This window comes from Sturnira hondurensis, unplaced genomic scaffold (assembly GCF_014824575.4).
Source record: "Sturnira hondurensis isolate 20B ecotype Veracruz unplaced genomic scaffold, ASM1482457v3 Scaffold0022215, whole genome shotgun sequence".
In the NCBI taxonomy this organism is placed as follows: Eukaryota; Metazoa; Chordata; class Mammalia; order Chiroptera; family Phyllostomidae; genus Sturnira; species Sturnira hondurensis.
The window spans coordinates 13,543,891-13,564,041 of NW_028094846.1; the positions used below are offsets into that span (position 1 = coordinate 13,543,891).

At 39.5% G+C, this 20,151-nt stretch overlaps 1 protein-coding gene across 2 annotated transcripts in view; it reads left to right on the forward strand.

Moving 5' to 3' along the window:
- HMCN1 (hemicentin 1) overlaps positions 1-20,151 on the forward strand; it is a 411,512-nt gene that overhangs the window by 170,206 nt on the left and 221,155 nt on the right. For both annotated transcript variants that reach the window (XM_037034954.1, XM_037034953.1), the window contains exons 9-11: positions 546-690; positions 4,672-4,793; positions 9,843-10,118. In XM_037034954.1, coding sequence (XP_036890849.1) covers positions 546-690; positions 4,672-4,793; positions 9,843-10,118 — 543 coding nt within the window. The remainder of the gene's footprint in view (positions 1-545; positions 691-4,671; positions 4,794-9,842; positions 10,119-20,151) is intronic.

A 20,151-nucleotide genomic window follows, 5' to 3' on the forward strand; every position in this document is an offset into this window, starting at 1 on the left:
ATTCTGGAAAAACTTTGTGGTCATTGTTTAAGGTTGTAGAATGGAACCAACATCAATGTTTCCTCATTCACAATATTCAAAGCTCATTGTCTCAGCCCCTGATTTGAATATTAAAATCCATTAGGTTCTTAAGAGTAAATATTTCCATTCTTTTTACAAAAATAACCACCCTATGAATTCAGTTCTAAAATGTAGGTTCTTTTCATATATTTACATTTTTATAAACAAAATGTTTTCTACAGTGGGTGATATATTGTAACTAATTTGGTGGCTTCTTTTTCTATCTTGGTAGGATGAAAATAATGTCACATGTAAAAATCATAGAGTCTTCGGTTCAGCGAATACTTTAGTACAGGGTTCATGCAGACAATGAAATGAACGATTAGCATGCAGCAAAGAAAGATAACTAAAGTGACTTTCAGTGATTTAGATGAATTGGACTACAGGAGATTAACCAGAAGAATTTAAGGATAAAGCTTTTGAACGGCTTGGGAGGAAGTACCCAACGTCGCTGTACCCTTCTTGCCCATGTTCTTTTTCTTCAGATGCTCCCAAAGTTACGATGCCCGAGAAGACCCCAGGATACTATCTGCAGCCAGGCCGAGTTCCCTGCTCTGTTGAAAGTCTTCTGCCCTTTACCCTGAGCTTTGTCAGAAATGGAATCTTACTTGGAGTAGACCAGTATTTGAAGTGGGTACATGTTTCTCTGCATAATTTAGAGCGTTAAACTTCTAAATATAAATAATACTGGCCCTGGCCAAGTAGTTCAGTTGGTTAGAGCGTGGTCATGATATGCCAAGGCTGCAGGTTTGATCCTTAGCTGGGCACATACAACAATAAACCAATGAATGAAAGAATAAGTAGAACCACAAATTGGTGTCCCTCCCTCCCTCTCACTCCAAAATCAATAAGTTAAAAATTTTAATACAGATAATACTTATTTGTAGAAGATACTTATTATAACATGCTTTTTATTAGAAATTTTTCTTACTTGCTCTAAAACCTTGGGATGTAGCAGCGAACAAAACAGACACAGGTCTGTGCCTTGTGCAGCTTACACTGTGATGAAGGAAGACAGAAAGATGATACATATACTATTTGAATATAATAAATGCTAGAATCTGAATTTTATACAATTGGAGGGTCCCTTGTTAAGTCAAGGAACACAAAAGTATGGATGCAAAGTTAGGTACCGAGCCTTGGAAGGGTCCTTGCAGATGAGAGCCCCAGAAGCTTACGTGTTCACCCAGAAGCTCCACTGGCTTCTGGATGAACACGTTTCTGAACCTGATTTCAAGTGTTATTAGAAGTAAATCTGATCAGGGTTAAGGCAAAATGCAAAGCAGGCTAATCAGGACGAGCAGCGCTGGTAGGTGGGGGTACACATGGTTTGGGTCAAGTTGTCATTTTAAAAGTCAGGATAAGGGGCATCTTTTGTGCAAAGACCTGTATCTGGTGAGAGAGATGGTTGTGCAGATGTCAGGAAAGAGTGTGCACACACTAGGACTAGCAAGTGCACAGGGCGAGTGGGGAAGAAAGACAGGAAGGAAGCAGTGTGGCTGGAGCCCAGTGAGCCAGGTGGAGAGGGTACAGATGAGGGCAGGGAGAAGGGGTGTGTGCTGGGGTAGGGTGTCAGATGGAGCTCCAACCTGTGTGTCCAGGGCGTGCAGGGGTGGACAAATACTTTTGCCCACAATTGTGAGTATGGGAAACAGAGTGTACTGTTCTATCATTTATTTTTTATTGCATTATTTTCCATTCAAACAACTGTAAGCCTACTTTTGCCCCACCCTGTATGACAAGGGGAATGGGCGAGATAGAGGGCACGGACTGTCCTTGTGACAATGGGGAACTTTTGAAGACAAATATAAGTCACCTAATAAAAATTAAGTAGACCTTGAAAATTAGGGGGTATTCTGGAAAATGTTCAGTTTTTTAAACTCACTATGAAACCAACTGTAATTTGAAAAAAACTCTAGGAATCATAGTATAAAACTTTTATACTGGTAATTCAAAATGAATAAAAAATAACTTCCCTAAGTTGTTAAATATTTGACAGTCTTAGTTTATACAGTGTCTTTCTGGGGTGGACACTGTAAGTGAAAACTATGGTAGGAATGCACCTTGGAAAGTTATACATTTTCCCACTATTTAAAGACTTAACTGCATTATTTCCTGCCACTTTTTTCTTACATGGTATATCTTGATGATTTACTTAGCTGCATATTTAATAACTATAAATCAAACCTAACTGACCAGGGTATCAAATGATGAAGCTACATACCTGACTGATGAAGTCAAAACATTCTGCTTTATGTTTAAATAGTAACATTCTTCAAAGACATGAGATTCTTTATAAACATTAATTCATTAATTCCATGCAATTTCTGGGAGGTAAGCCACAAGAATGCATTCTCTCATTTTTCCAGCTCTGCGATGCAGGGATGTGACAGGCCTTGCTGACTTACACGGGAGGTGGGGGTTTGGACGTGAGAGGCGAAAAGACAGAATTAGGCATGGGTGGTGATAGATTGATACTCAAATCCTGATTCACTCACACATCTCTGAACTGCATTTCCTAATAACTTGAGACAGATGACTGAATCTTTGTCATGTGAATCACTATGGTCGCTAGGGGAATGTAAAATAAATAGTTTGCATTAACAGCAAAACACATTTTCATTTGACATGTTCTTTCCCCTGTTCCAAGGCCATCCCTGCAAAACTTCGTATTGTGGACATGGTGTCTTCATGTCAACTGAGAAGGCTGCATGAAGGAGAGAATTCGTTTCATGTAATAGTTCATAAGTGAGAGGAACTGGGGTAACTAAAGAACATGCTTCAAGCAATCTGTACACTGGTTATGCGCCTTTGAACAAATTACTTGTTCTTTCTGGATCTCAACTTTCTCCTTTTTAAAAGGAGGGAGTTGGGACTAAAAGAATTGTCACTTTCTGTTCTAAATGCCCACGTGTAATGTTTTTGATGAATCCTAACACGCAGGGTTCCAGCAGAAGGGACGCCATTGAGTGTGGTTGGTGGGATATAGAAATGTCATGCACAAGGTGGGCAGCCACTGGAACATGTCACCTGAAATGTCATGTGGTGTGCTCGAAGGTGATATTGCTGTGTTATAGAATTATGTGCTTATGATTTGGTAGTAAAAGAGTTTGTAATAAAAAGGGGCGTTATTGGTGCCGGACCCTGTGTATTCGGCTCTGAAGTGGGTGCCGCAGAGGACACAGCAGACACACGCATTCTGAGTGTCTGCCTTTCTGGAACTTGCCAGCGCCTCCAGGCAGTGACAATGAACTTAGTGCACTGCCACTAAGCATTCAAGATCCAGCTCCAGTGATCAATACAGCACAGAGTCCAGTCACCTTCCATTTTCTTCTGAATGTGACGATGAGGACCGCTGACACCCAGTGTGTGCACAGTTGAAGGGCAATGGCGTTAACTGAATATTCCCAGTCACTAGGTCTATGGAACATCAATATTGCTTCGTTTCCGACTTTTCTGATAACAGGAACCTGGGCCTTAGCTTTCTCTTCCCGGCTCTAGTTTAGTGCTCGGCGTGCACCAAGTGCCCAGTTATTCCTTCGTGCTTGTTTGGCGAGGGCCGTGGTTTCTTTGGATGGTAGGGGAGGTGGAGGTTTGACTGCGAGGCACTGTGATGCAATTTCTGACTTCACTGGATGTCTTGACTTTGCAGTGGGATTTTCCATCTCATCTGTATCTTGAATGTTTAAAATGGTTATAAAAAGACCTATGGGTGATTGTAAGAAAAGAATTATGAAAATAGTTATGCATTTCAATCACATTTTAAAACAAAATAATGCCTGTTTTAGGGATTATTGAAATCTTCTAAATAAGAATTGAACTTCTACCACTCAATGAGAAATAATTTGAGCAGTGTTAGAGAACCAAGTATAAATATTTATTAAATGAATGAGTACACAATACAGCAAAGCAAAGTTTTTACATAAATGACAAGTTTGACTATAAAACAAAAATTTAAAAAATGTATACATAGATTGAACCATATGGTAGATAGCCTTATATGGAACTTCTATATGAGAACGTTAAAGAGTATTTATCTTTTTGGAATTAAAAAATATTCTCTACCCTCAAACTGGTTGGCTGCTTTATTGAAGAAGCTCACTGAACATGCTCTCAAACTGGAAATGATAGGGAAGGAGAGAAGATTTAAGGAGTGATTCTGTATTTCGACATGGCCAGGACATATTTCCCTAGAGAAACTTACAATCTCTATAACTTATTGTCTCTTTGCTCAGAGTAGAGAAGCCAAACTTTCTAACTGAAATATAAAAGTTGCATCATTTTAAGCTGGAATGAACTCTGCAGTTTTATGTATGTGTGTATGTATTTATTTATGTGGTTTTTCAAGCGAAAGGAGAAGGGAGAGAGAAACATTGATTTGTTTTCCACCCCTTCACGTATTCATTGGTTGACTGTGTGTCCTGACCAGCGATCGAAGCTGCAACCTTGGCGTATCGGGACAGCACTCTCACCAAGTGAGCCACCCAGCCAGGGCTTAGTCTCTTCGTGGTGTCTTTTCGATGGAGGCTTCAGAACAAATAGTGGAATCACTGCTTTGCAGTGGGTCTTGTTTTTGTAGTAACTAAACATGCTTCTGTTTTCTTACCCCAGAGAATCTGCCACTGTGACCTGGGACATTGAAAAGGTCACACTGGCGGACGAAGGCCCCTATGAGTGCATCGCCGTCAGCAGTGCGGGGACTGGACGGGCACAGACGTTTTTTGATGTGTCAGGTGATTATCACTAATTACTTTGCAGTTGCATGAGTGTTAATGGAGCTGTGGAAATGGGGTGCTTGCATATCCGGCACCTCCACTTACTATCTATGTGACCGTCCTTGGGCCGATTACTTACGGACTCAGTGTCTTGGTTTCCTTAACTACAGATTGAGGATAAGAACAGTGATGGTATCGCATGGAGAAACTGAGAATTAAACGAGATAGTATGTGTAACACATTTAGGAGGGAGACTGGCACATAGAAACACATAATAGACATCGGCTCTTGTTATGTTGTTGCTGTTATCAACATTATTATTATAAATCTTAATAAATCACTTTTGTAATGACCATATAACATTTTCTTTCGAAGAAAAGTGAAATTTAAAAAGGAAGGGATCTGTTGTGATAATATTAAGGTTAACTTTTCTACTGTCTTCTCCCATACTCATAATGAGCAGAGTGCTTTTATGAATGGATTCTGACATTGAGATTGAAGACAATCATGAAAGCCATCACATTAAAACAACGCAGGACCTCAGTGGCTAGATGATTAGCAGGAAGAAGGGCTGAAGACCTGCGCGTTATTTTACATTTAGACAGTGTGTTTCCCATGAATAAAGGGGAGACAAGGCTCAGATTATTTTATCAGGTAGGATATTATTTAGTGAAAAATATTATGTTTTCTCGACTCTCCCCAGAATTCTTAGAAAGAAACAAAAAAACCATGCCACGTATAATCAGTGACCAGAACTGAAGCCACTTATCCAGTGTGTATTGAGAATTTATTGGATTGTTTTGACTAATTTTCTGCCTGCCTCATAGACCAGTGTGGCTGAGCATTCGATAGTACGTGCATTCCGGTCTCGAGGTGGTCACTGAGTTTCTAACAATGTCTGTACCTGCTGTTAGTACTGATGTGTGTCTGCTTGAGACTATTTAAGATAAAAGGAGCTTCGCAATTATTTAGAAGACTAGGATTTATGTCTGTTATCAATAAGTCCACGCTGAACTCTGAAACAGAGGCGTGCAAGCATGTGCTTCTTGCAGTCAATTATTTGTGTTCTCTTATTCTTAGAAAAACAAAGCTTGTCCTCTGGAACGATTTAGCAAGTTGACATGCATCATAAAGGATCCATTTTTTTTCATCTGCAGTCATTATGAAAAGCATTGGAATTGTATCAACATTCCTCAGCTTCTGGGAAAACAAACACGTGTGCCCTGAAGTTGTTTTCCCAGCAATATTAATTAAGGGAAGGACAACGGGGAAAGAGGTTTGAGTGAGTTGATTCAGACATCTTGCATAAATAGCAGGGAAGTGCCAGTAAGAACTTAGGAATTGACCGTGAGGAATTTGGCTTTCTGGTGTCAGCAACTTCTGTATGTGTGTTCTGCACGGGCCCTTCTGGTGCAAATCTGTGCCAGCCAAGCGGTGGTATCACTGGGAAGTTGGACTGTGCCTACGCCAGTTTTCAGGGATTATGTCCCGCTCAGTCAGTTATGAAAGAAGGAGGTGGAAGGGTGGGTGGTAGAAGCAGCGATGATAACAAGTCCGTGCCCCTTTAGACGTGAAAGAACGGACATTTCTTTCCGGGCTAATTTTTACTTAACCTGGTGCCCTCCTCAAATCTGCACCCACCTCTGAATCCACCTTCCCCATGGACTCAGGTGCAAAGTCACAGGATAGATAGATCTTGCATTTCGAACAGCAGGGTTAGGAAACACGGCATTGTGGGATAATGATATCGTATCACCGTGGACATTCGTTTGTGAAGTCAAAGAGCGCCCAAGAGCAGTTTAAAGGAAAACTAAAGTTCCACCAATGTGTTGCCTCAATTATTTCCAACATTTTCTTTTAGTGTATGTGTTCCAAGGTTTTTGGGTCATTGGAAATGTTGGTTATTGATTGTTCAAAATGTAAAATGCATTATGTTTCGTTAATTGCATATACATCTATAGAAACTAATTAAAAAAACTGCAGAAGCAGGAAACAATTATTTTCAAGTGGTGTTTGATCACTTGGTTTAGTGCTATAACAAGGCTATATTGATTTTCTCTACTGAATTTCTTTATTGAGATAGTCCCCCAACCCTGGCATAGGCACATGTGTGTGTGTGTGTGTGTGTGTGTGTGTGTGTGGAAACACAGGAAAAACTAAAATTATAGGTTTAGGTAAAGTATGGAAAAGAGAAAATGTGTCAGTAACATGTCGGTGACAGGCCGTCTTAAAATTATAGTTACAGGAATCTCTTTTAGAACAAGATAAGATTTGAAAATGATGTTATACCACCTCATTCTATTATGGCTAAAGAAACGGAAGCCCACAGCAGGCAAGTGACCCGTTCATGGTCAGATGGGTGGGTGGTGAGAAGATTCCTGGCCTCCTGACTCTGTTTACCTAAGGTGATCTTTACTTAATGTCACAAGGCCTGGCTTGTCATTCTTTCTCTCTCCAGCTTGAGGTTCCCTGGTCCCCTAATCCTGCCTCAGTCCCTTTTTTTTATCACTGAGGGATGACTCCCCTTCACCCTTCCAGAGCCAGGCTCTTTCTGGTCATTTGTTGTCTTGATTTCTTCAGCAAACTGCGGTAGTTCTCCTCCATGATCTTCCCATCGCCACCAAATCCATCCATGCACACGTAACTCTCAGCACACATGAAATTTGTCCTCTCTAGGTATTTATGCAGTGGTGGTGTGATATGCCATATTTCACATCTTACCCGTTCCTGTGTGTTATTAAAAAATGGACGTTATATGTATTTGAGTTTGTATTTGAAGAAGAAATAGACTCTGAGGCAGACTTTACCTGCAAGAGGATTATTGGGGAATTTTCTAGATAAAAGCACCTGTGAGGGAGAGAGGAAGTAGAAAAAGTTGGATTGGGATGTAGACATAGCAGGAGGCTGAGCTGATCCCACAGGGAACTCTGGAGCTGGGGTGACCCCGGGCTGAGGCAAGAGGGCTGGGCCTCTGTTCCCTCATCATGTGGCCACTGGAAGTGGGCCCCCTGGAGAGGGGGCCTAACCCTGAGCATGGGAACCACCTTGACAATGAGCTGTCCGTAGCCAACGAGCACAGCAACTGGAGAGATGAGAGCCTTGTCCCCCACGGGAGATCTAGGCACGTATCCATCACGTGGATCTCACATTTTCTACGAGTCTTATAAGAATCTCTGGTCTAGTTGAAGAAGGTTGTTTAAAAAAATAAAGTATTGATGGCAATGACAATGACTCTCACAACAAAAGCAACAAGCACGTACCCCTTTGAACCTGAAAGACATTTCTTTCTGGGCTGACTTTTGCTTAACCTGCCAGCCTCAAACCTCCACCCACTGCTGAATCTCCCCTAGCCTAGGCTGAGGTCTCAGCCCTGCCACCCTACTTTGTGGTCTCAGAAAGATTTTGACAGAGTGTGAACACAGGCACACAAATAATCACTCTCAGATCCTCGGTGGATCTTGTATGCTAGAATCATAGAGTCATGCCACCTTGTATGTTAGAATCAGAGAACCTTTGAACTAGAAGGGACCTTTAAGAGGACCAGACCCAATCATCTCACGTTCAGGTAGGGCAACAGACACTGCATAGTTCACTTATCTGAGGTCGCACAAATAGGGGCGGAACCAGGCATGTTATGTTTGCCAGATTCAGCAAATAAGGACGTAGGAGATTTGCCCAGTGAGATTTGAATTCATGGAAGTGTGCCCCAACTATTTCATGAGACCCAGCTGTACCAAAATTTCATTTGCTGTTTGTCTGAAGTTCAAATTTAACAAAGCATCCTGTGTTTTGTCTGTCCGACCTAGCCAGACTCCAATCAGAGCCTGCTAACATCGCCATGTACTCTCTCCACTCGATTCACCAGCTGTTTCCATAAGAGATTTTAGAAACATAGCAGAATGATAAAATATATGTTTATTTTTTATAATTTAAAATAGCGCAGACTCCTCTAAAAATGTTTGGGAAACAAGGATAAATAAAGGAAAATCTGGAATATACCCACATTTCTTTCACTGAGATAACCACTGTGGTTTTGGCATATTGCTTCCAGGTTTTATTCTAGGCTTACGATATTCATCTGCACTTATATGTCAGTTGGAATCAAGAAGGATAGTTTGAGTATCTGGTACGCTTTTATAGTTAAACTAAAACAGGCATATGGGTTTCCAGCTAGCTTAGCTCACCACAGATTTTATTCCTGTATTAGGACTCAGTAACAGTTTGTTACAACGGATCATTTGGAAGCATTTGGGCAGAGTGAGCTTTAAAAGGACAATTAGATTTGTTCTGATAGCAAACTCGAACACTAAGTGCTTCTCTCTAGAAATATTGGTTAGACAGTTTTAGCAAGTGGCTTTTGACCACGTCTGAACTGTGTGTGCATTAGCACCTTTGTGTACATGGCTCTATGTATATACAGTTTTATTAAAAGTCTGTCCCTACTGTTAGCTTGTCCTTCTTAAATGAAAATATTCCCCACCCCTGGTTGGGGCAAGCTTGTCTAACTCTATTGTTGTAGCATTGCATCCTGTGAAGATTATCTGCTTATCTTGATAAGATTGTATCTTATCTTCACCACCAGGACCATATTTTATGTGCTATTTCCTTTAAAACAGTAAACACTTATTTTAATGTACTTTATTGGGGTGACATTGGTTAATAAAATTATATAGGTTTCAGGTGTGTAATACTATGATACGTAAGTATTTTCAAATTAAAAAATCTTAAAATTTACTTTCTTTAAAACTCAAATCAAGATTTTACTTATTCTAATCCTAAATCAATATAGTCATACCCTTTTGCCACGCCTTTTTAAATAATTTATAGATTTAGACTTGAATACACTTTGGTTTATAAAGATGCTCTATTCGTATCTAGTTATCTAGTTGCATCTTGCAACTAGATAACTTTCTTGAGGTGATAGACATGTATTAATGAGTAAATTCTGTTGTATTGCATCCTTTCTACTAGGTATTTGATACATACTCATTTCATTTTTAAACCACCTCCGTAAATGAGCAAACAGGCATTTGGGTCTCTTGATTGAAATCTCTCTATTTTGCACAGAGCCCCCTCCGGTCATCCAAGTGCCGAGCAACGTCACAGTGGCTCCTGGAGAAAGGGCCGTTTTGACATGTGTCGTGGTCAGCGCCGTGGGTTACAATCTAACCTGGCAGAAAAACGACAGAGACGTCAGAGCAGCAGACCCAGCACGGATGCGGCTCTTGGGCAACCTCTCCCTGGAGCTCAGGACGGTGAAGGTCACAGATGCTGGAGAGTACCAGTGCCTGGTGGCCAGCGAAGGAGGGTCATCTGCTGCGTCTGTTTTCCTTACAGTGCAAGGTACTGTGCTGACGATAACTTCCGAGGTGTAGTGTCTTCCAGTCTCTTCCTTTGGTCTCTGTTCCCTTCAGTTGGCTGCTGGAGAGGGCCAGTATCTGCCCAAACAACTACAGTTTGAATGATAGAATGCTTGTGGGTGTCGAGTCGTCAGTCTAAAGCTGACTCGCCCGGAAACGAAAACATCAGCAATCAATACGTGACTGTAAAGCCAACACAACTAACCCTAGCGGTGGAGCACTTTTCCTTCAAGAAAATATAAATAGAAAATTGTCTTTAGATGATTTAATAGTTTTAAATTCTCTAATCTATCATGTGGATTTTTAAAAAAATCTCATTGTTTTCATGACAGGTGCCAAAAATGTCTTCCCAATTTGAGTATATTAGTGTCATATCTAATTAATGTACTTACATTGTTTTAATTAAGGTTTAAGATGTTTCTCATCTTGGTTTGATTTTCTTGAAAGTTTAGCAGAGTTGTGTTTACCTTGTTTATCTTACAGACACACACACACACACACACACACGTGCGCGCAGGGTGCTTATTTGAAAATAAGCTAATAGTAAGGCCAAACTTGAATTATGTCTACGTAGACTAAATGTTCTGATAGCTGAAAACAAGTGTGTTAGCGATGGTTTAATAGCTACTAAATACGTGTATTACACAGGACCATCAAATTAAGATCAGAAGCTGTTCCAAAGCATCTCTTTCAATCGAATCATATTTGGCTTCTAAATGTCTACAGACCAGCCGGGAGTCTCACTGTAATGAGCAAATTACCTTTGGCAGGCGTTCCCTGTTAGGCTGAAAGGTTCGGTTGCTGCCTCAGCAGAATATTCCATTTCAAATCTTTGATGCGGGAAGCCGATGACATCAGGATTGGGTCTGGCTGTTTGGTTATGGCATTAGAAAACAACTTCATACAATGTCATGCCTGAAGTCACACAGTCAGATGATTTTTTTAACAAGGTCACCTAAGAGACTGATCATTGAGTTTCAAGGCTGGCTTTTCCAATGTTATTAAGGGCAGAAAAGTGAAACTCCCTTGAGAATTAATAAAAAGGTGGACCCCTGATCCTCGTTTTCTCACTGGTAGTTATGCTCTGCAGTCCGAATGGGTGCCTTTTGTTAGTTGATCCGGTGACACCTCTAGGGAAACATGGGTTTTAGAAAGTGTTCGCTGCATTTCCACGTGGTAATCACCTGCCTACACGATGTGAGTCAATCCAAGGCAAAACTTGAGTTACTAGAATTTTGTAACTATTTTTACCAAATTGATTATTTCAGATAGAATAAACGCTCATAGAAATTTGATTTTGGCTCCTGACCTGAAGTCCTTTCGAATGGGATTGTAGAATACAAGCAGAGCCTTCCTTGTTTACTCAGGTTCACATTTTGGTATGTTATGATTAGTGGACCAGAGCTGTGGTTCTCAAACTTTCATGGGTAAAGAATTACCTTATTTTTTAAAGAGCAAATTTTGAACCCTCTGTCCTGAAAGTCTAATCTCGTGAGGCCTGGGAATCGACATATATGAGAGAGCTCTCAGGTGGTTCCATGGACAAGACTTTCTGAAAACAGCATTTGAACCTATTCTATAGAATGAACCCTATTATCTAGAAATGTATATCTTTAAGGGACGCTCTTGACTCTCTTCTTTTGGGTAAAATAGAATAATGATTATCAAATGACTTACACAAGTGTTGAGGTAAGATATCACCTAATATATGAGACCAAAATATAAACACATCTGACATGACATGATTACTGGCTAGTCTGTATAATGTCTATTGGTATAAATCTGTTCAGAGGCATCATTTTATGGTCTGTCTAGGTGGTTGGCCTTGACTTTGAGGGACCAAAATGGATAAAATAGGATGTTTTGAGAGTCTAAAAAATAATATATTTCAAACTTGATGACAATGTTTAATAAAAAATAAGAGACTCTAGCTAGTTATAGCTATCTGAATATATTAATATACATAGGGTTATAATTCAGAGAGTGGAACTTCAATCTAAGATTCATAGATATATAGCATGTATGGGTAGACAGCAAAAAGAACTAAAAGTAAAGAAATAGTCAAAGACATAATTGAAGAAAATTTTTCTAGGGAGGGAAGAAATTGTCCTGGGTGAGCAAATCAAGCAAGGTCAATGAAGGGAGAACTGCATCTAGACATATCCTGGCTGAAATTTTAAATTTTTTATATGAAAGAGAAAACTCCACAAGCATGCAGAAAAAAACAATATGTTGTTTATTGGAATACAATTAAACTGGCATTAGTCTGTTTAGATTTGCTAAAGGCTAGAAGATAATTGCAGAGGGTATTTGTCATATTTTGGTCTTAGCGTCCGATCACCTCCCCTGATTTGGGGAGGAATTCTTTATTAAATTTGTGGGAAGCAGAAAACAAATGAGATCAGAACATTCCCATCCCCCAATCCCTTGGAAGGCCACATGACCTCATCAGCCATTCAGTGCTCCCAGTGGGATTTTGGCTTTGCTAAAACCACGGACACTACAAAGACTTCACTCTTGGCAGTGTCATGGAATCTTGAGCCCAGAAGCATCAGAAACAAATGCCCAAGTGGCCTCTCTCCATCATTCTAACAGACTGTTTCTTTAGCATTGCATTGGCTGTGTTCTCAGACACCTAGTCTCCTTTGGTTTCTACCTGATATCCAGGTTCCGTTTGAGTCTGTAGTTAAAAAATATGGGTCCAGTGAATTTATTTTCTGCTTAAGTTAACTAGCACTGGCGTCTGTTGTTTGTGATCGAAAACCTTCATTGGCATAGTAGTAGGAAAGACACATGTAGTTTTGAAAGAAACAATTGAGATCCAAGAATGTAAGATCCAGTTAAATTACCTTTTCTATGAAAAGCAATCAAAAGGACATTCTCAAGTTTTCAAGGATGCACATAATCTTCTCAAAATGATTTCTTGAAAATGCTAGTTAAATGCCTTAAATAGTTTTTTTTTTTTTTAAGAAAAAGAAAAGATATAAACATTGGAGAGGCTGTGGCACAAAGAACTGGAGAATTTCTCTCCGTGACTGTTAGGCTCTCAGTTTATCAGAGTAGAAATGCTGATCTCAGACACTATGGCTGTCTGAAGTCACACTAATAAGCGTGTGAGAATGTGAATGGATGGGTATGCTTATTCCATTATGAGAATTCCCCACCATGGAGCAATGGTATAATTAGACACAGGAAATTACTCAGAAAAGGAATTCCCTCAAGCAAGGTTTGCCCATGAGACCGAAACTCCCCTATGCAAGCAAGTAGAAAGTACCACAGCTATGCTAAAAGAAAGACCAGTTGACTAATAAATACAAAGATCTGAATATGATTGTTTGGAAGCACTGGAACTATAAGTGACTTATTTACTTATGCCTTTTCATACTCGAAAAAAAGTAATAAGAATGGATTATTTTAAAACTTTCTGTAAATAGTATTTTAAGGTACCTGAAAATGGACATTAACTTATTAAGGAATTGAATTATGTAAGGACAGTATGTTTGTGTTTCTTTGCCACATATATCAATTGGCTTTATCACTTTTATATTGAAAATGATGAAGGTACAGTTAAGAAAGTAAGTAAATACAAAGTGAGACATAATTAAGAGAAAAAACCTCATGGACATGAGGAGCAGTGTCATGATTGGCAGGGTAGAGGTGGGTGGATAGAGGGAAAAGCAGGTAGAGGCAGTGGAAGTGGTAATAGGAAAAAAGAAAATTTAAAAAAGAAAAAGAATACCTTAAGAAGTAATGCCTTTCAAAACATTAAGACTGAAAACAAAAGTGTTTTTCAGGTCAAACATCAATTTATCAGAAGACGCATCTCATCTGACTTGTGTCATCAGAAGTACGGAGAATGCAGTAAAGAGCTAGTGACGCGTACCCTTACATTGAAACTGCCGGCTCTAAAATGATTGTCTTGGTGAAGACAAGAATCTCCCCGAGACTTATTTGTTTGCAGCACCAGTGCAGTTAGGTCAGACAGAGACACAACGGCGATTCCATGAGTGCAGGCTGAGCAGCGGACATTCTTTACAGGGATAGAGAACTGAGAAACGGTATCAGCTCACGCTAAAAAGTTGTTACTTTTATTTTTATTTTTATTTTTATTTTTAAAGATTTTGTTTATTTACTTATCTTTAGAGGGGAAGGAGAGAGGGAGAGAAACATCAATGTATGGTTGCCTTTCGTGCGTCCCCTGCTGGGAGTTGGCCTGCAGGGAACTGGCCTGCAACCCAGGAATGTGCCCTGACTGGGAATCGAACCGTGATCCTCTGGTTCGCAGGCCCGCGCTCAATCCACTGAGCTACACCAGCCAGGAAAAGTTGTTACTTTTAAAAATAATTAAGAAGTTATTTAAGTATATTAGCCTTAAGAGAATCCACCACTTGATATTGAGATAAAATATCATACACAGTTTGTCTGTGGTGTCATTTCTTATTAATTTTAGCTTTTAGAGATTATATGATTTCACTGAGTTTTTTCTCCTTTTTTTAGTGTTTCCATTGCAGTTAAGTCACTACAACCCCCCCCCCCCTTCATAGCTAAGTTTGTTCAGCCTAAAAAATGTGGCTATTTAACTGTTCTCCCCTCCAGAATGGACCACTCTTCACTTGTCTGTGCAGGGCATTACTTTTATTTCTAGGTGCCGATGAGCTAGCTAAGTTGCTGTTTTCATATGTAGAAAAAAATAGACTTAGTCATTGGTATTTTGCTTTCAGCTTTGTTCAAATATGGCCCCTACTCCCACAGACCATGGTAGCACACTACTGAGAAGCGCATGGCACAGGCAGAACTTCCTTTAATTAATAAAGGAAGTTAGCAGAAATGGTTACTTTCGTATTAATGGATAAGGTTACTTTTTGAGAACCTTTGCTGATATGAAATTTCTTTTCCTGCAGTTGCTAGTCATCTAGAAACCTCTTTTACAGCACCGCACATTTTTCTTCTCTGAACACAGTAACAAGGCAATTTCGATCTTAAAAGTATGAAATTTAATTCAAGATGGTAAATGCATGAAATTTACTGACGACTCAGAGTTGAGACGATGACCTCGCTTGGCCTTCAGTCACGATGACCTGTGACTATTTTTCTTACTTGGGAGGTTTATTGTGTAACTATAAAATTTCAGGAGTCATTGTATGTATTTGAAATTTTTCTTTTATATTTAACAGGTGTCCACCACAGGGAATTCTATAAAAGGTGTCATAAAGTGATTGAACTTAAAGTGTGAAGCTAGAACTTTTCAACGTACAAAAATTCATATTTGGAAAGCTCGGGGGTCTGGAATTTTATAGGATTTACGTTACACAGTAAGCAGTTTTAACTCCTTTCCAAACAAAGTGAGGTTGAAAAAAATAATAATGCAGACGTTCAATTGATAGGTTTCTTTCTACTTGCTAGCCTAGTAAGAGGGCCATGAAAATTCGATCAGTATCTTCCTCAGTTTTCCCCTTCACACAATTTTCACAGGAATAAATTTTGATTTGTAGGAGTCTGTCTTTGGGTTTGCGTCATAAAATTGTTTCTGATGAAGGCAGTCGAGGGGGCCACGCATACCCAAAGATCTACTTACCTACTGTTGGTTCTTGGCTTCATGCAAGAAAGAATTCAGAACCAAGCCAGCATAGAGTTTAAAGTGAAAGAGAGTTTATTAGTGGAGCAGGGAGACAGACTGGCTACTCCACAGACAGAACAATGCCTGTCTGGTGAGATTTACTTATTTTACTGGGGCTCATTTAATCGAAGGGCAGGGCATTCAATGAGGGGAAGGAATTTTCGGGAATTTTTCAGAAAGGGGTGGAGATTTCTCCCAAGAGCTTCATTAGCCACGCTGTGTCCTTATATGGCCTTCGTTCCCAATCATGGCTACATGGTGTGTCCCTTAGCATCATAGGATATTACAAGGAGCGTATTATGAGGCTAGGGGTTACTGCAAGGTGAAATTAGTTGCCACGTTGGATTGAGCTGGTCTTCTGCTGGTTCTAAGCCATAAAGTCATGGGGGCTGGATTTAGTCTCTCCTTGACAGTCCTTGGAGCCCATATGGAGTACAGTCATTTCTATCAGCTCATTTCTATTAGCTCAGTTCTTTTCCTAGACATTTTAATACATCAAAGCTTTCCATTTTTGGAGGTTGACCTGAGGCATGTATGTGTATGTTGTGAATGCTAGTGCCATGTCTATGCATTTTATTTGGATGGGATGAAACCGTATACTTAAAATGAAATCCCCTGAATCATGACTTTCTGTCCAGTGTCAATTTCATGTACTGTCTTGGTTGTTGAATGTCCCGGTGTGAATCAGCACAAATGAGTAAGGTGCCCTGTTAAAATACTGACTTGTGTTGCCTTCTGTACTAAGGATCTAATAAGGAGTAAGTTGAAGGCCTTTGGATTTTAAGGAAAATATTCTAGTGAAGGTTTGCATCAAATACTCATTGCAATGATATCCAAAAAAACCCCATGTAGTTTGACCATAGAAATATTTGCTTTCCTAATTCATTCTAGGTGGCTATAAAATTTACAAAGAGAAAAGTTGAATATTCGGTTACTTTATCTGATGAATGTGTTGTACCGACTTCATGGTTAAGGACGAGCTTCTGTTAATCCAGTCCAATTCCACGCAATGAAATGTGTAAATGAATATCACACCATTTATTTCCTTCTGTCTCTTACTCAAGGCATTTGTGTGCTGTGAAGGTGTTAGAACACTTTAATTATAGGTAGAAAGAATCATATTTCTCTAATGCCTCGAAGACAGAAATGTTAAAATGTCTTGAAATAGAAGCGATAAGGATAGGTTAAGAATTAGAATTATTTATCTTGTGAAAAGAAAAGGAAAGGATGTAGCGACATGATAAATACTTCGAGTGTACAAGAAATTGTTACAGAGAAACTCTGCAGCTAGGATGTTTTAATATCTAGCGTGAATGGACCGTGAGAAAATACACATTAAGTCAAGCCTGGTGGAGTTAAGTGAGCAACAGAGAAAGACATCTAGGTATTGAAGAGAGCGAGAGCAGACAAGGCAGCAGCAAACACTGCCACCCACTAAGTGATTCCAGTAAAGCTATAAACATTTAAACATGTTGAGAGCTCATGACATGAATGTCATCTAATGCTCACAGACTGTGTCATTTGCAACTTGATTTTGTCTGTAAGAACCGGAGTCTCGGGGTGTTAGTGGCTCTCTCCACAGTGCAGAGCCTGCAAGGGGCAGAGCCCAGACCTGAACAAGGTCTTTCTATCATTCTGTGTTGTATACAGAAATGCCTGTATATGCTACTGGCAGGCCTAAGGTTCAGGAAGGTAAAGTACAAAAAGATAAAATAAAGCATTCTTAAGTATGAATAGAAAAATGAGAGTATTGAATGTTTTTAATAGAAAAGGTACAAGGTGTGTGTAGGTTGCTGCCATGTGGGTAAGGAATCTCTGAGGGTCTCAGCATTGAGGGTGATGAAAACCTGGAGAAGTCACTGCTTGATTTTAATTCCCAGGTGCCGCACCATTCCTTCCTCAGAGACTGAGAAGGGCTTTGCACGGGGGTGGGTGTATCTGCGAACAGAAAACCTTTCCTGTTGATTTTATTAGCTTTAAAGATCCATAAGGAGGATCTTTAAAGGTGATGAGCACATGCACCCTAGTTAAGTGGGGGCATATTCAGTATGGAACTGACATTTTCTGCTCAATCACGGGCTGCCACGTGACATCGAAGGGCCAGACAAAGCCTCCTTCTCTCCTTCACGTTATGTCCGTGTAAATATTAGATGTGTTCATTTGTCCTGTGGTGTCAGGAAAGGGAGGCTGTGACGTCACTAATTAGTCCACATTGCCAGAGACAATATTGCAGTGAAAAAGGAAATATTTCTCTAGATGGTTGATGAAGTCCCTCATGACCAGAATGACTTCACTAAGAATGAAGTTGGTATTATCATAACCATGTGCTCATTGTATCGTCATAACTCTTTTTAACATATGCCAGGTGACATAGGTATTACCATGCTTTTTGCCGTGAGTGAAATGTGGAGAAATAAAATTTATCTCATTATATTGAAATTTGTTATATGTTTGAGTATCTAGAAACATCTCAGATTGTAGAAGAACCAAATGAAAAGTATTATTTATTAGTAGGATGTGTAATCTAAATAGAATATGCAAGTGTGCGAGCTGTGATCAAGTTTCATTTGTGACTGTCTAGATAACATACATATACTGTATCTTTTGGACTATGAGATGTACTCCCCCCAAATTTGGGAGGAAAGGGGGTATGTCTTATAGTCCGAATGCAGCTTACCTGGCTCACTGTGGGGACGGGGTTAGCAGTGGAGCGGGGTCACAGGAGGCAGGAGCAGGGTCGCCGCTGCATTTTCCTCCCAACTTGGGGGAGGGGTGCGTCCTATAGTCCAAAAAATATGGTGAGTATATATTTTAAATACAATACTACAGTAGTGATTTTATCATTTTTGCCAGACTTTATAATATAATGAGATATTAATAATAGCTAAAATTACATAGTCTTACTATGTGCCAGGAATTGTTCTAAGAATTTTTGGTATATTAATTCAGCTAGTCCACAATAATAGTGAGTGAGGTAGTATTATTGTTCCCGTTGAGGTGTGGACGGGGACAACAGGGATTATGTAACCAATTTGAGCTTTAGTGTTTTTATCTGTAAAATATCAGGAACACTCTCTGAAGTTATTTTGGGAAATAAATAATGCGTCTAGCAGGTACCTAGCACAGAAAAGGTACACCATAGCTTTGCCCATTTTCCTCTTTCAGTGACCTGATGACTAGAAAGAGATTTAGTCCCTAGTTACACATAATATATGCTTTTGTATATGGGGTTGTGTGAGGTCTCTGAGGCTGTAAAGTGTCTGAAGCATAGTGGGTTTCAGACTCTAAATGTTTGCTGTGTGAAAGAATGCAAATGCAAAAAAAAATTTCTCCAAATACACTGAATATACCAGTGGTGATGTTTTAAACTGTTGCGTAGGTCATTCAGTGCATTACCATTATCTTATTAATTTGTTCATGATAATTAAATCACCTTAAAGAAGAAGTTTTTAGGTCTGTGAGGATTTCCTACCAGAGGCAACAAATCAGACCCAATGACCACTAACAGGAAATACAGGATGGAGCAAAAGTAGGTTTAGAGTTGTGAGTTCCCAAACACAGGTTTTCTTCTTGTATTACCGTTTATTAATTACTGTATTATTTTCCATATGAGCAACTGTAAACCTCCCTTTACCCCCCTCCCCCGTATGCCTCCTGTACGTGAATATGATATTGGAGACACCCAAGAGTTAGACAAAAGTTTCTCTTCCTTAGCCTTTGTAGGCAGAGAGCGTGGGCTGTTTTCATGGGTACTTACAGTTAATTCATTTTGCCCACTTACTATGAATAGTGTGTGAAGACACCTAAGTCTTAAAGCAGTGTTTATTTTTATTCTTAGTATCGTAATCTATGTCTAGTGTTTTAAAATCATTAGTGAGAAATTATAAAAATGTATATATTTTGCTTTTGTTATGATGAAAGTATAAAGAAGGAATTAATGTCTTAATACCGTATAGCGTTCCCTGTTCCCATTGCTCTGTGGAATGAAAAGCAAGTCGTTACTTCCGATGATGGTGTTGATGGCTGATGGTGGTGTTGATGGTGTTGATAATGGTGATGAATGTGGTCCTGATAAGAGACTGAACATCAGCTTGGAATGGATTACTTCTCTTCAAAGCCAAAAATTAGACTCTGGGCTCTGATAGAGTTGAACTGTAGTTCTTTCATCCCTCGTTCCCACTCCATTAAAACTCTATTAAAAGAAGGGAGCTTTATCCTAGCACTTAAAAAAAAACCTACCAAAATAATAATAGTGAAGCCTATTACATCTTTCTTTAAATTAACCAACTCCAAGCTGAATCATTCTGACCATTTTGATTCAATCGTTATTTTGTGGAAATGCAGTTTTGCTTCCCTGTGTTTGTTCATGGCCTTTCTGATTTCCTTACTGTCAGCAAGA